General features: G+C 46.3%; 5 protein-coding genes across 5 annotated transcripts; 3 read left to right on the top strand and 2 right to left on the bottom strand.

Annotated features, from left to right (window-relative positions):
- Window positions 1-3,557: 3,557 nt before the first annotated feature.
- On the bottom strand, window positions 3,558-4,286 carry N7517_007886 (uncharacterized protein; the record flags this gene model as incomplete). Its single annotated transcript, XM_056725616.1, has 2 exons — window positions 3,558-4,009; window positions 4,157-4,286. 2 exons carry the CDS (start codon window positions 4,284-4,286, stop codon window positions 3,558-3,560), a joined length of 582 nt encoding a protein of 193 aa, XP_056576467.1.
- Window positions 4,287-4,573: 287 nt separating this feature from the next.
- On the bottom strand, window positions 4,574-6,296 carry N7517_007887 (glycoside hydrolase family 43 protein; the record flags this gene model as incomplete). The annotated part of the gene is made up of 4 exons (XM_056725617.1): window positions 4,574-5,106; window positions 5,171-5,329; window positions 5,377-5,833; window positions 5,895-6,296. The coding sequence occupies 4 exons, from the start codon at window positions 6,294-6,296 to the stop codon at window positions 4,574-4,576; spliced, it is 1,551 nt and encodes a 516-aa protein (XP_056576468.1).
- Window positions 6,297-6,865: 569 nt separating this feature from the next.
- On the top strand, window positions 6,866-8,402 carry N7517_007888 (Major facilitator superfamily domain general substrate transporter; the record flags this gene model as incomplete). The annotated part of the gene is made up of 4 exons (XM_056725618.1): window positions 6,866-7,072; window positions 7,202-7,603; window positions 7,651-8,007; window positions 8,055-8,402. 4 exons carry the CDS (start codon window positions 6,866-6,868, stop codon window positions 8,400-8,402), a joined length of 1,314 nt encoding a protein of 437 aa, XP_056576469.1.
- A 660-nt stretch (window positions 8,403-9,062) lies between these two features.
- N7517_007889 (uncharacterized protein) lies at window positions 9,063-11,311 on the top strand (the record flags this gene model as incomplete). The annotated part of the gene is made up of 4 exons (XM_056725619.1): window positions 9,063-9,428; window positions 9,486-9,859; window positions 9,909-10,575; window positions 10,631-11,311. 4 exons carry the CDS (start codon window positions 9,063-9,065, stop codon window positions 11,309-11,311), a joined length of 2,088 nt encoding a protein of 695 aa, XP_056576470.1.
- Window positions 11,312-12,887: 1,576 nt separating this feature from the next.
- N7517_007890 (sugar porter family MFS transporter) lies at window positions 12,888-14,703 on the top strand (the record flags this gene model as incomplete). Its single annotated transcript, XM_056725620.1, has 6 exons — window positions 12,888-12,912; window positions 12,965-13,016; window positions 13,079-13,154; window positions 13,207-13,920; window positions 13,983-14,273; window positions 14,326-14,703. The coding sequence occupies 6 exons, from the start codon at window positions 12,888-12,890 to the stop codon at window positions 14,701-14,703; spliced, it is 1,536 nt and encodes a 511-aa protein (XP_056576471.1).
- Window positions 14,704-15,549: the final 846 nt, after the last annotated feature.

Below are 15,549 nucleotides of genomic sequence, written 5' to 3' on the forward strand. Positions count from 1 at the left end.
CCCTAAGCCCTAAGCCCTAAGCCCTAAGCCCTAAGCCCTAAGCCCTAAGCCCTAAGCCCTAAGCCCTAAGCCCTAAGCCCCAGCTCTAACTCCCAGCTCTAGCTCTCAGCTCTAGCTCTCAGCTCTAGCTCTAGCTCTCAGCTCTAGCTCTCAGCTCTAACTCCCAGCTCTAACTCCCAGCTCTAGCTCTCAGCTCTAGCTCTAGCTCTCAGCTCTAACTCCCAGCTCTAACTCTCAGCTCTAGCTCTAGCTCTCAGCTCTAACTCCCAGCTCTAACTCTCAGCTCTAGCTCTAGCTCTCAGCTCTAACTCCCAGCTCTAACTCTCAGCTCTAGCTCTAGCTCTCAGCTCTAACTCTTAGCTCTAGCTCTTAGCTCTAACTCCCAGCTCTTAGCTCTAACTCCTAGCTCTAGCTCTAGCTCTTAGCTCCAACTCCTAGCTCTAACTTATAGTTATATATTTAATCCTATATCAAAAAATCTTAGTAGGATAATATAGAAATATATATAATATCAAAGTTCAAATATATATTTTTAAATAAAGTCGAAGAGTGCGGGCCCCTCGTATAGTTATCCCCTATTAAAAATAATTCGAATTTTTAATTACCTACTATACCTTTATAACTCAATTAATTACTCGAAAATTTACTAACTATAATCTTTATAGTATAGAATAGAACTTTATAAATTTTAAACTTTATCTTTATATAAGAAGCTTTTCTAATCTACTTATAAAACTATTCTAGTCTACTATAGCCCTACCTTTATCTACTATAGCCCTACTTTTGTCTACTATAGCCCTACTTTTATCTACTATAGTTAACGTAAACTCCTAATTCGAGTCTACTACACTATAACTACCCCTATAGGATACGGATAGCTTTAGGCTCTATTATATAACCCTTAAACTACTTCAAGATATTCTTTATAATATATATTTATATATTATCTCCTTAGAATATATACTAGTCATTTAGTAGGCCTTCGAACTATAATTTAATAAACACTTTACCCTTAAAAATTATATATAGAGGAAGCCCCTAGCTAAATGAATTCGTATACTTAATAATAGTCACCTATTAATAATTTCTACGTTGTAAAAGTAAACCCTAGCCGTAGAATTCACTCCTTATTATTACCTTTTATTATAGGGCCGTCATATTTCGTACGAAGTGAAAGAAGAAACTATTAAATTAATGAATATATTTTAGGTAGGGTGCGTAGCTCGCCTACGAAATACCTTATACTATCCAACTTCTCCTTCTAGTTTATACGCTTCCTAACTTCTTACTTTAACTCCTAGTTCGTACGTTCTATAGGGATATATATCACTTTACTTCTAGTATTATAACTATCTATATATCAAAAGAGAGAAGTGGGAGGAAAACTAAGAATTAAATATCTACTAGACAACAATAGAGGTGATTACTAGATTAGGTAATATTGTTACCTTATACAGCTATGAAAATAAATATTGCTACCAGAGGCATTTATTGTACGAGATATCAATAATATAATAAGGTATAAATAATAGGATAAGCCATAAATATACCATAGACCCAACAATTGTGACAGTCCTGCCTAGAGCTTGAATCGTACGAGATATCATCAATAGACGATACATGAACAATAGGACAAGCCTTCATCAATAGGACAAGCCTTCATCAATAGGGTAAGCCATGAATATGCCATGGACCCAACAATTGTGACAGTCCTGCCTAGAGCTTGAATCGTACGAGACATCACTAATGGATGATACATGAATAATGGGACAAGGCATGAATATCCCATGGACCAAACAATCTTGACACTCCTACCTGGAGCTTAAATTGTACGAAAAAATCAATAATGGGACAACATGTAAATATACCATGGACCAAACAATCTTGACACTCCTACCTAGAGCTTAAATTGTACGAAAAAATCAATAATGGGACAACATGTAAATATACCATGGATTAGAATATGAATCTATAAGTAATCCTAACTTAAAATATATATTTTAAAATAAAGTTAAAGAGTGCTGGCCCTTCGTACGGTCGCACCCCATCAAAAATAATTCCGATTTTCAATCAGCCACCACACCTTTATAACTTGGTCAATTACTCTAAAATTCGGTGACCATAATCTTTATAGTCTAGAATAGAACTTTACAAATTTTGAGCTTCATCCTCGTACGAGAAGCTTTTCCAGTCTACTCACGAAAAGTATTCCAGTCTACTTATGGCCCCACTTTTATCCACCATACTTAAGGCAAAGTCCTAATTCCAGTCTACTAGACTGCAACAACCCCCATGGGATAGGGCTAATTAATATTGACCACAGCAGGTATCACAGAGTCAAGTAGATTTGTCACTCTGCATAAGAGAGATTTCGAAATCAGGGTTTACTTACATAGATGTGCAACTTGAGTCCCGGACAATATATCCGGAAGACGGTATCACATTTCATATAGCTCAGGTTATACGGAGTAATCTTGGCAGAACTGCAGAACTGCAGGTGTACAGATACATATTTAATGCATTAGTACGTGAAGTGCATATCAGAGCAAAACCATGAAAAACCGCGGCTGCCATGCAGTGGCGCAAATTTCCAAAATATGGATGTCTCCTTTCGTTGGCTTTTTCAAGTCTTCGTAATAACTGGGGGTTTGGTGCCCACCAAGCCAAAGTCTTCTATTGGGTCCTGGTACACGAGATGGCAAATCAAACGATCACCGGTCTGGTGGTCGTACCCATTTCGCTTGAGCAACCAGTGGCGTAGTAGATGGAGTTTTCACGTTCAGCAAGGATGGAAAAGGAGAATTGCCCAAGTAGACAAGATTGTCGTTGTCGTCATTCTTGTATTGCTTCCCACGGCCTTTTCGGGTCTCTTTGTTCCTTTCTTACTTTGCCCATCCGTTCTTTCCGTGATACCATCCATCTAGGCTAGAAAGTACTGACAAGGAAAACGATTTTGTCGTTCAGTCGCACAATGACGAAATTAGGTAAGAGATATGCCATGGGGAGTTGGGGAAGTTCGATAAAATACGGCGGCTGACTTGTCGTGACAAAGTGGGCTACTTTCCAATGTGTTAGAACGGCACAGGGTTCAAATATCCACTAAGAAAGGCTACGGACACACTCTTGATCCAACTCCTCGCTGCAAGAAGCTAGGGAAATCCATCGCAGACCCGTTTCGTCACTGATCGAGATGGTGATGATCACTGTGAACTCAATATTGTACCCTCTTCCATGGAATGAAGTGCAACGCGCGATGCGCTAAGACATCTGTCGCCGTCTCAAATTCCCGATCTGCAAGACTAACTAGGTTGTCAGCAGCCTGCATTATCGCCTGGTTTACAACAATGCACTTACCGCTACCCCTATTACTAGGCTGCTCAGTAATAAGGGTTTGATGCCGGTTCAAATGTAGCGGAATATTAGCCTCTCCCCTCGGCGGGCACGCCAACTATTTGTTGCGTTCATCAATTCGGGGCACCCTCGAACAACCCATTGCCATTTCTTTAGAAACGGCTCAGTCACCTCCCAGTTCTGCACATTCCAAGGCTCTCCCCACACTAGTAGCCCTGCATCCATCGTTGACTCCCCCAGAAACCCATGATATCGTGACAGAGCTGCTCGTCATCCCAATCATCCCCAGCTTCGATGAGATTATCCCGCATCTTGGGAAAAGGAAAGAAGTCCAGCCATGGGTGATGGGGTATTGATTTCTGGATTCGAGTGGGCTGCAAGTTCGTTGGAATGAGGCTGTTATCGTCCAGGGTGGAGGCCTTGTGTGGCAAAGCTGTACTGAACGGTGAAATTGCGTCGTCGTCCATCCAGTACTCGGACCAACCAATTAATCGCAAGTTGTGGGCGAATGCTCGGAAGACATTAACCTTGGTCAATGTCATAAGATGATCGGCAGTCGGGTTTCCCCGTGCATAACTTTCATACGCTGACTTGGCAAATCTGTCCAGAAGATTTTGTAAAACTTCGGGGCTACGGCAGAGGTTGACTTTTGGATTGCCTTGAGAGCAGTCTTGCAATTGGGCGGTAGAGGTTGAACGAGGGGGGGTACTAAGCTCTTAGGATGGATGTCTTTGGCTGATGACAGTCGTTTGCGCTTGCCTAGCAAAGATTAGCTCAAGAACAGGCTGCAGCGAATGCAACATACGGTAAGCCCTCTGGTTTATGCGGTTCTGTCGTCGACGGCGTTCGGCCGGGTCAGTCAATCCAGACCAGTTGTCCGTCACTTGCTCAGCGTCATCGATAGAGATTGGGTCAATTTCCAAGGTTTCGGACATCTTGGCTATCAGCACTAAGGTGTAGCGCTTTGCTTACGCCGGCAGTTTTGAAGATGGATCCTATGCCAGAGGAAGAAACAAAATTCCGAGTCTCCAATCGGATTGCTTGGCGACCGGAGTTGATCACGGAGTTAAGATATGACGTTCCGTATGGTCACCACAATAGATCCACATGCATAGTACATATACGAGTAAAGATGGATGAGATGTCGGAAGATATGTCAATGGTCTCGCCATTTAAAATGTTTCTAAATAGACAGCGACACCAGCACAGGAACATTGCTGTCTTATCTAAATTCTGCGTACGCAAAATCAGCTGGGGCCAGGCATCGCTGACGCTCTCCAAACGCATACAGCCCCAACATCATGCCGGTAAAGTTGGCCCCAACGGGAGGTGCCGCCGTAGCAGCACTGTTAGAAACTGAACCAATCCAGTGGACTTCAGATTCTGTGCCTTCACGATACCCAAATCGATACTCGGTGCCACAGTCAACTGTGAGAGTGACAGCAGTGTTTGTATTCAATCTATGCTCCACGATGTCACCCTCCGATGGCCGAAAACGGATGAAACGGCCCTTGGTATCCTTCCTGATACCGATGCTGCTATATGTAAAATAGTTTAACCAGACCACAGTACCAGCCTCGGTTTCGTCTACCGTCGGTTGAAAGGAGAGCATTGTTTCCCACCTGCAGAGGCGGTGGGTTTGCTTGCGAAGGAACATGGTTGGACTGGCTGGCACTGACAGGTTATAGGGTCCACCATGGAGACGAAGATGATTGGGGTGCTCCGTAAGGGAGTAGTCATTTACGAAGGGTGTGTCTATTTTCTGGTCAGATTGGCTCAGGTGGGTTCCTTCGTCGGGGCTCACTTTTTCGATACCAACCAACTTCCATTTCTGGCTCCGAGAATTCATCTCTCCAAGAAACCGGAGTATGAAACTGATAAAGACCAGGTCCATGGGAGTTGAGACTGATTTTCTGTCCCCCATTGATCACAGGCCAATCGTCCTTCCATTCCAAAGGAACGAGAAATGTCTCTCGGCCTAGGAATGTTAGTATAATAACCAGCCAATACTTCGAGACATCATACCTAGGACTGATTCTTCCCACGTATCTCCCCGTCTTAAAGGACGAACGCCGAGAACAACTGCCCACCACTGCCCATTGGTGTCCTCAACCAGATCGGCATGCCCGGTGTTCTGCACTTCGTCCTCCACACCATTGCGCCACAGAGGGTTATTTGGTCCAAGCTCCCACGGTCCCAACGGACTGACCTCACTGCGGTTCACCCATTCGCTATGGCCACTTTCAGTACCACCTTCTGCTGTGAACAAATACCAATAACGACCGCGTTTGAAAATATGTGACCCCTCGGCAACACCAGAAGAAGATTCCCGGATCAATTTAGGTGCTGATGTCGAATGTCCCGTGACCAGATCAACAGTGCATATATGAATCGCAAAGTCTTTCAGCTTAGCACCAGCAGTTGGCTGAGTCTTTCTGTAGGTGGACGATAAATATACGGTTCCATCGTCATCCCAAAAAAGCTGTATTCAACTGTCATTCTCGTTATCCTTATAGGTGATGATGCCCTTGTTCAAAACTCACATCTTGGTCAAAACCAACTTGATCAAAATAGATTGGATCAGACCATGTCTTGTCATTCCATATATCGGTCGTTCTGACATAGAATCCCTGTGGCCAAACTCGGTCATCTTGTTGAGGACGATAACGCTGAAAGCTCGCTGCCATGATATAGTAAACCCCCGCATGATACCGAATCGTGGTTGCCCATACTCCGCCTCCCGGTTCTGGTGTATGGATTTGAAGCTGGCTTGGTCGTGTCAACGCATGACCGATCAATTTCCATTTAATCAAATCCTGGCTGTGGTAAATGGGAACTCCAGGGAAGTATTCAAACGTGGAGGTAACCAAGAAAAAGTCTTTACCCACACGAACGATCGATGGGTCGGGGTTAAACCCCGGAATGATGGGATTAACGTAACTCATTGTTGTTAAAATGTGTTAACAGATCGGGTTGGCTTATATGTGAATGAATATATTTTGATTGGTGGAAAAACAACGCCCGTGGAATCCAAAATGTGGCGCGAGTTCGTATTTACAGAGGGGGAAGGTCTTTTAAATGAAGTGTTAGTGGGAAAATGTGATATATATAGAATTCACGGGATAGTTCAACGATCCAACACTTTGTTCGGGTAGACGTCAAATCCAATGGGAGGAAGTTATTGGAATGTACTCAACAAAATCTCAAATATATGTCAATCGAAAACTGAAGGTTCAGAGCTGTAATCACGGAATGCCTTTGACACAGATGTTCCCCTTCACAACTCAATGATAGAATTCTTCTACCCAAACAGTCTTTATATGGCCTTTTGGTAGATATAATAAGCGTAAGAACTGACCCAAAAGAACTATATGGTGTTTGGTAATTCAAAGGTCCGATGTTCTACCGTAGGATTGCGGGGGACATCTCAATCCGGCAAGGTTAACTCACCGAGCACCTTCGAAATATTATTCCTATTGATTCTTTATGCAACCAGAACTAGTCTATATCACACATGGCAACTACCCGTGTTCAAAAATCGCGCGATGCGAGTCTCGCCCTGGAGGCTTTGCCTGCCCAGTCAGACACAGCTCCAGCTTCGGATCCCGCTGAAGGATTTCCGTTGTTGGAGAAATGGAATCAGCCTCGCGTCAATATTTATCGGACCTTTGCGACATTCTGGTCATTCTTGGTCATGGGAGCGAATGATGCAGCCTATGGTGTAAGTTGATATAGCCCAGCTGAGTTCCATTCCCTTTTGAGATCTTTGCTGACTGTTCGCAGGCACTAATTCCATACGTAAGGTGAAAGCCCCTAAAATGTATAACAATCTGTCTCATCCAGCATACAGCTGGAATCATACTACAATCTATCATACACGATTGTGTCTCTCGTTTTCTTGTCGCCTCTAGTGGGCTATACGGTCGCCGCGTTTCTTAATCACCGCATCCACTATACACTAGGTCAACGCGGTGTGGCCATTATCGGGCCAGCGTGCCATCTCATTGCCTATGTGATCAACTGCGTTCATCCGCCGTATCCAGTACTAGTGGTCGCATTCATCTTTGCAGGGTTGGGGAATGGCCTAGAGGATGCTGCATGGAATGCATGGATTGGTAACATGGCCAACGCAAATGAGGTGTTGGGAGTGTTGCATGGCATCTATGGAGCCGGTGCAGTTATGAGTCCTCTGGTCGCAACCTCCATGATTGCCAAGGGTGGTCTGCCGTGGTATTACTTTTATTATGTCATGGTGAGTGAAGGTTCCTCGCAGATATTTGACCCCGGGTTAATAGTCAGATCGGATGTGCGGCCATCGAATTGGTGGTTTCGGGCACATGCTTCTGGAAATCAACGGCCGCCGATTTCCGCGCATCCAACGTACCATCAGCGGAGAACAAAAAAGGTGGCTTGAGAGATGCACTCTTCCAGCAACCGGCTGCCCGGGTAACCTGGCTCTGCGCTTTGTTCTTGTTGGGATACGTTGGAGTAGAGGTCGCGCTGGGAGGGTGGATTGTTACTTTTATGATCCGAGTCCGACAAGGGAGTGCTTTTGCTAGCGGGATGACGGCCACTGGGTTCTGGTTGGGTATCACGGTGGGACGGGTAATTTTAGGATTTGTGACCCCCCGCGTCGGCGAGAAAGTCGCAGTTTCGGTGAGTATCACGCTGCTTTGCGATAGAAAGAGACTGAATGCCACCAGGTGTACATTGTTTGCTCCATGGGGTTTGCTTTGATCCTATGGCTTGTGCCCCAGTTCTATGCATCGGCCGTGGCAGTGTCTCTGCAAGGTTTCTTCCTGGGCCCCCTTTTCCCTGGGGCAGTTATAATGGTTACCAAGCTTCTTCCTCGGCACTTGCATGTCACCTCCATAGGGTTTGTCGCTGCCTTTGGGGGTAGTGGGGCCGCCATTCTCCCTTTTGCGGTCGGCGTGCTTGCACAAGCCAAGGGGGTGAAAGTGCTGCAGCCATTTATCATTGCTCTGTCCGGGGCCATTCTCATTACATGGTTGGGATTGCCGCGGGTGTCTAAGGTTAGACACAATGAATAAAATAAAAAAAAACCTCACATGTTGACATGTGAAAATGATTCGGGGAACTTTTTGTTATCAGATCCGATTCTTTATCTCGGACTTTTCGCCCATCCCGTCCACTATGCAATGTACTCCCGTTTCACGTGGTTCTTTTTTTTTTTTTTTGCCGATTGAAAACTCTCGACCGTATGATACAATTTATGTCAAGTGTCAAGGGTAAAACACAAACCGAGGTCAGTTTCCACAACAGTTACAACGGGGTACTCCGTACTCGGTGATCTCATTAGTCTAAGGCCCGATCGGCTCATGGTTTCGGGACCAGTTAAGCCGTGAAAGAAGACCGAATGTATTTTCTCCATGCTTCCCCATATCAAATTAGAAATTTGCGGGGTGACTTATGAATTAATAATCTTATCCATAGTTAAAGAGAAATGAAAGGTTCTAACAAGTATGAAAGGGCAAAAGACAATCCTTTGGGGCTTGCAAGTTCCCCGGGCCCATTGCCCCGGCCCCGGATCGTACCTGCTGAGTCAGCAAATTTAAGCCGAGGCTCTTTCCCAATTGAGACCCTCGGCCCTTCCCAAGGTTCCCTTTCTCTCTGGGGTTCATAACCCCATCTTTCCCCCTTCTCTCTTTTCCATTCCCCCACACATATCCCCCAATCTTTCTTTTTCCACAATGCCAACACCTCCTCCCGATTGGGTTAAGGCCCTGAAGCCGTCAGGTCCGCAAGGATCTGAGCTCCTCGAGCAAGAGCGTGCTCAATCGAATGTCAATGTCGAAAGATTATCCGAGTATCTACACACAAAGGAGACCTTGGAGCGACGAGCAAACCTCCTGGCTCTTTTGCAGCCGGAAAAGGTGTTTGATAAATCTCAAAATCATAGTTTGGGCCGCGTAGAGCGGCTCCAGCGGTCGCTGGGCAAGGCCAAGCGCCTCCAACAGCTCGCCGAAGAGCACAAATGGTCAATGGAAGAGCTCCATGCAGCCAATGATTTGATCGGTGAACCTACTCCGTATGGGTTGCACGCCAGCATGTTCCTGGTAAGTGAATTGGACTCCTTCCAAGAATTCCAACCAACCATTTGGATCGTTATCTAGGTGACCCTCCGTGAACAAGGCACCCCCGAGCAGCACAAACTTTTCCTTGAACGTGCCGAAAAATACGAGATCATCGGTTGCTATGCGCAAACAGAATTGGGCCACGGATCGAACGTGCGGGGCTTGGAAACCACTGCCACTTGGAACTCCAACGATAAGACATTCACCATCAATTCCCCAACATTGACTGCCTCGAAGTGGTGGATTGGATCTCTTGGTCGCACGGCCAATCATGCTGTGGTCATGGCCCAGCTGTTTATTGATGGCAAGAACTACGGTCCCCACCCATTTGTCGTGCAGATTCGTGACCTCGAAACCCATCAGCCATTGGACAATGTATATGTGGGCGATATTGGCCCCAAATTTGGCTACAAGTAAGTCCCTTCTCACTTTTTGGCTGGCGCCGGGACTAATGGTTATTAGCACCATGGATAACGGTTTCCTGCTGTTCAACAAGGTCAAAGTACCCCATGTCAGCATGCTGGCCCGCTTTTGTCAGGTCAACAAGGAGACGAACTCCTACGCTAAGCCCGCGATGCCATCTCTTGTCTTTGGTACTATGACTTGGGTGCGGGCCAACATTGTTCTTGATGCCGGCGGTGTTCTGGCACGCGGTGTCACTATTGCCACCCGGTACTGTGCGGTTCGGAGGCAATTCCAGGATCGTGATGCCGATCCACACGCGGGTGAAACCCAAGTACTGAACTATAAGATGGTGCAGGTGCGCCTGCTACCGTTGTTGGCATCCATGTACGCCCTGCATTTCACCGGTCGTGGTATGATGCGTTTGTATGAGGAGAATCAAAGCCGCATGAAGGCAGCCAGCTCGCCCGACCAGGAGTCGCGGGGCGCTGGACCAGAGCAGCTCCGCGCTGGTGCGAACCTCCTTGCGGATCTGCATGCTACCTCCTGTGGCCTCAAGGCTCTAGCCAGTACCACTGCTGGTGAGGGATTGGAGGTCTGCCGCCGCGCATGTGGTGGTCATGGATACAGCAGCTACAGCGGCATTGGACCCTGCTACGCGGACTACCTACCCACATTGACCTGGGAAGGTGATAATTATATGTTGACCCAACAGGTTGCACGCTATGTATGTCACAGTTCTTTCTTTTATTTTAATCGCTCGAGACTAACCCTATCGACAGCTTCTTAAATCTGCCCGCGCTGTCCTGGCTGGCAAGCCGGCCCGTAATGACACTAGCCAGATCCTCCAGACATACCTCGACCGTCGCGACAAGGGAGCTTCATTCGATGTGCTCGATGAGGACAAGGACATTGTGGCTGCCTTTGCATGGCGCACGGCCCATCTGACTTTCGAGGCTCTGAAGCATCGGGATGCTGAGCAGCGCTCCTGGAACAGCCTTTTGGTTGACTTCTGGCGCTTGTCTACGGCTCACTCCCAGTACATGATGGTGAAGAACTTCTACGAGGCGGTTTCCTCTCCCCAACTATCAGCGGCCTTGGATCCAGAGACTAAGGGCATGATGCACCAACTATTCCGACTCTTCTCACTGCACACTCTGGAGCGCGAAGCGGCTGAGTTCTTCTCTTCTGGTGCTGTTACTGTGCGACAGATCACCCTGACTCGCACTACTGCAGTACTCAAACTGCTCGATGAGATCCGCCCGCACGCTGTCCGATTGGTCGATGCCTGGGCGATTCCGGACTGGCAACTGGACAGCAGCCTGGGTCGCTATGACGGCAAGGTGTACGAGGATCTCTTCCGTCGGGCAAGCGAGGAGAACCCTGTTAACGACTTGGTGTTTGACCCTTACCCATGGAATTCGGCATTGCTCAAGAATGAGCCGGCCAAGAGCAAGCTGTAAATTTGTGGTTTTGCGACATACTGTGTTCTTCCGATGTATTTTTTACGCCTTTTTGGCTTGAACTATAGACCATAGAGAGATGAGCTATATACCTAGATCTCATAGAATGGCCAATGATTCTGTTCGATCCCTGTTTTGTGGTTAATCTACATGATCCTTTTGGAGGCTTGTTGTAATGTATCTAGATGGCCCTAGAGTGATAGCACTACGGAGTACCTGATCCGAGTACTTGCCATGTTAAAGAGCCCATTTCTGAGCTTTCACATGCCAATCACTAAGCTTTGGTCCTAATGTGTCTCCTAGAATGTGCCTGTCTGACTATGTTCGCTTTCTATGAGAATCTTCTCGAAACCACGTATGGGGAACCGGACTATCAGGGATACAAACTGACAGCTGAGCTGGCTCATTTGTGACTTAACCCACTGTCTCGAGTATTGAAGCCCTGGATATTGCCTCCTCTCGAGATATGTCTGAGATGAGTGCCATCCCAGACGACGATGACGATATTGTTTCGCGGCACGGAATCTCAATTTTTCAATGACTGAGAGATATTAAAAAAGAGGAAAAAGAGGAAAAAAGACCTTACAGGCAAATTTATCCGATATACAAAGATATTATGGAAGTCCGAACAGCTTGGCGAACTATATAGTCCAGTCAAGACCAGTCTCATACAGCAAGATGCTCCTAGGGGCCACCGAGACATCACCGAAATATTAACATAGTGATATGAACTTCGAAGCAGGTGAATGCAAGTGCAAAAGATATAAGAAAATAACACGGGGGTTCATCCATGTGGAGCATTGAAAAGGCAATATACGCAGCTCGATATAATTTACCCGACCTTCCCCAGCAAACTAACAAAGGCTTTGAGCAAATAGGACATTGAGGACCTATATTCTGATATCGACTGAAATTGCCGCTGATGAAATTCACATTCTCACTCTGCTTCCCATCTCCGTCTCCTCTTTTCTACCCGGAATTCTTTTTGCTTTCTCAAATAGCCAGATCTAGCGATCACTTATGGAGTACCCTTTCACATACATATCTTGTCTAGGAGCTCATCTTCCCGGGACAAATATAGACCTCATCTATATCCGTCGCGAAGCCCAACACCAATTTTCTACAAGTTTGTCTGAAAGCATGACGTCGGTATGCCGATCCATCGTGAGAAACGGGCCGAGCTCGCCTTTGAGAGCGAGGAGAGAAGGTATAATGATATTAGGCAGAATACAAACCATATCGGAATGAAATTGCCCAAATTACCCGCGTGAAATACACATCCCATCTAGAACCGACGATCATCCGGATAAATACCATCTCGGTTAATATGGGGGTTTCGAATGCCCCGACTGGGTCGAAAAGGCCAATGACGCCGTGTCCACCCCCGACTTTTATGCCCCGGGTTTCTCGCTCCGCAATTCATTGCCGTTGATCTTTCCCGCCGGAATCGTACCATGCAACCTCGCGTAGCCCGACCGAATCGTGCATTGACCTGTCGATCTGTTACTACTTTACTTATAAAACGCCATGCCGCAAGCCCAAACCTTCGACTGACAACATTCATGGTCTAACCACAATGTATACTATAACGAATATTTACGGTATGTGCAGCCTGGCTGTTAAGCGTGTATTCGTGACACTAACATTCGACAGTGCTTGCTGCCTTTGGTACTATTGGAGGTGCTCTTTTCGGCTTCGATGTGAGGTATGTACATTCGACTTCCCTTTCCCTGAATATGATGGCATGGAAACTAATACGAGCTATAGCTCCATGAGCGCCTGGATTGGCGTTGATACATACACAGATTACTTCGGCTCGCCAGACTCCAACCTCCAAGGCGGAGTATGTTCTCTCCGTTTCCAATTTTGCTTCACGTGCTGATATTCCGTCATAGATTACAGCCTCGATGTCTGCTGGTTCCTTCGCGGGTTCAATTGCAGCAGGTTGGCTATCAGATATACTTGGTCGTCGCTATGCATTGATGATTGCATCCCTTGTTTGGATCGTGGGTGCCATGGTTCAATGTAGTGCACAGAACGTGACGCATTTGGTCGCCGGTCGTGTTGTCAGTGGACTTGCAGTTGGTGTGACCTCTTCGCAGACATGCGTCTACTTATCAGAACTGGCGCCCGCTCATATCCGTGGTCGTGTGGTTGGTATTCAACAATGGGCAATCGAATGGGGTATTTTGATCATGTACTTGATCGCATATGGCTGCGTGGTTGGCGTATCTGGAACGGCTGCTTTTCGCATTTGCTGGGGTGTGCAGGCCGTTCCAGGCCTCATCCTGTTTATCGCTTTGTTCTTCTTCCCAGAGTCCCCTCGCTGGCTCGCTTCGCAAGAGCGCTGGGAAGAAGCATTGGACACATTGGCAATCATTCACGCCAAGGGTGATCGCCATGACCCTGTTGTACAGGTAGCATTCGAAGAAGTTCAAGAGGCTGTGCGTGTGGCGCATGAATCTCAAGATGTCTCATTCCTGGCATTGTTTGGACCTCGTGTTTGGAAGCGCACAATGTGCGGAATGAGTGTTCAAATGTGGCAGCAACTTCTAGGCGGTAATGTCGCCATGTATTATGTGGTTTACATCTTTGAAATGGCTGGCATGGTAAGTTCCTTGTCAAAAATGAAAAGGAAATCCTGAGTGAGTTTACTGACCATCAACTACAGACTGGTAACACAACGCTGTGGTCCTCCGCTATTCAGTATGTTATCTTCTTGGTGACTACAGGCGTTATGCTTCCCTTCATCGATCGGGTTGGACGAAGAAACCTACTTCTTCTCGGATCTATCACCTGCATGGTTGTGCACTTCATCATTGCCGGTGTCATGGCCAGCAAAGGCAATCCAGTTCCAAACGTGAATGGCAATGCCAACTTGACATGGGAGATCAAGGGCAGTGCAGGAATGACAGTCATCGCCTTTTCATACATCTTCACTGGCATCTACGGTCTGACCTGGGTATGCTATGTATTCAATTCTATCTCAAACCAACCCCGTCTAACATTTATAGGCTCCCACTGCTTGGATTTATGCCGCCGAAGTTTTCCCTCTCAGGTACCGAGCGAAGGGCGTCGGCTTGTCAGCTGCCACCAACTGGATTTTCAATTTTGCTCTGGCTTACTTTGTGGCACCAGCCTTCCACAATATTCAGTGGAAGACTTATATTATTTTCGGGGTATTCTGTACTGTCATGACTTTCCATGTGTTCTTCACGTATCCCGAGACTGTGGGCCGGTCACTCGAGGAAATTGACCTAGTCTTCGAGACGGATATCAAGCCATGGCGCACCCACGAAATCGGGGATCTTTTTGGGGAAGAGATTGAACGCCGCAAGGAGCTTGGTTCTAAGACAGAGACCATTGGTGCAACCCATGAAGAGGTGGTTTAAATCAACGCTGGATGGTGGCTCCCCAAACAACACAATAACACGTGCGACCACCTATAAATTATATTATGAATAACCGAACTGAAGCATTTGATAATTATACATTGTAACCGGCCCTTACATTTTTTTTGTAAAAATTACAGACAACATACGACGTACGATATACAGATTCCCTCCCAGTGATGATTTTTTACACAGAATCACTAAATGGCATGATACTCTTACGTCCATAGCAGTTTTACGTGGTGCTTGCCGTCCACCACCTTAGTCATTTGAATTGGCTCACTGAGTTCCTAGACACACCGTGTAGATCGTGGCCGGGCACTGCCTTTCGGGGCGCCTCGGCTGCCCCCAAACATAGGTCAGGAGAACGATTCATCGGTGTGCCTTTGTAGGCAACATGCTGTAGTCTTTTCAGAAGGCTTCTCGGGTGTTTTCTTGGACATAACTTTTAATAGATTCCTCTTCCCTTGTAAAAATAGAACCCGAAGAAGAAAGTTCACACGACATCAGCTCAATGTGCATTCCTCGGAATAATATTTACTTACTCCGTACATTTATCGGTCAGGATTCCTAAAAGATCTGCTAGCGCCAGAAATTGTAGTGTACCCCAGTGCCCCTTTTATCTATCCCTTCGAAAGAATCTTAAGATATTCGTTGTCTAGTCCTGTATTTTTGAAAGCCAATCTTTTGGTTTCTTTAGCACCTAAACTACATCTTATCAGAATTCTTCAAATCCATAAAGTCAGTCAGTCCTCCTAATTATTAGTTAGAGATGTTGAACATCCTAGCCAATATATTATATATGATATTCATGGATACATAGTATTTGAACAAGAAACCCGAAGC

Source organism: Penicillium concentricum (genome assembly GCF_028827145.1).
Source record: "Penicillium concentricum strain IBT 3081 chromosome Unknown utg000003l_segment0_segment0, whole genome shotgun sequence".
In the NCBI taxonomy this organism is placed as follows: Eukaryota; Fungi; Ascomycota; class Eurotiomycetes; order Eurotiales; family Aspergillaceae; genus Penicillium; species Penicillium concentricum.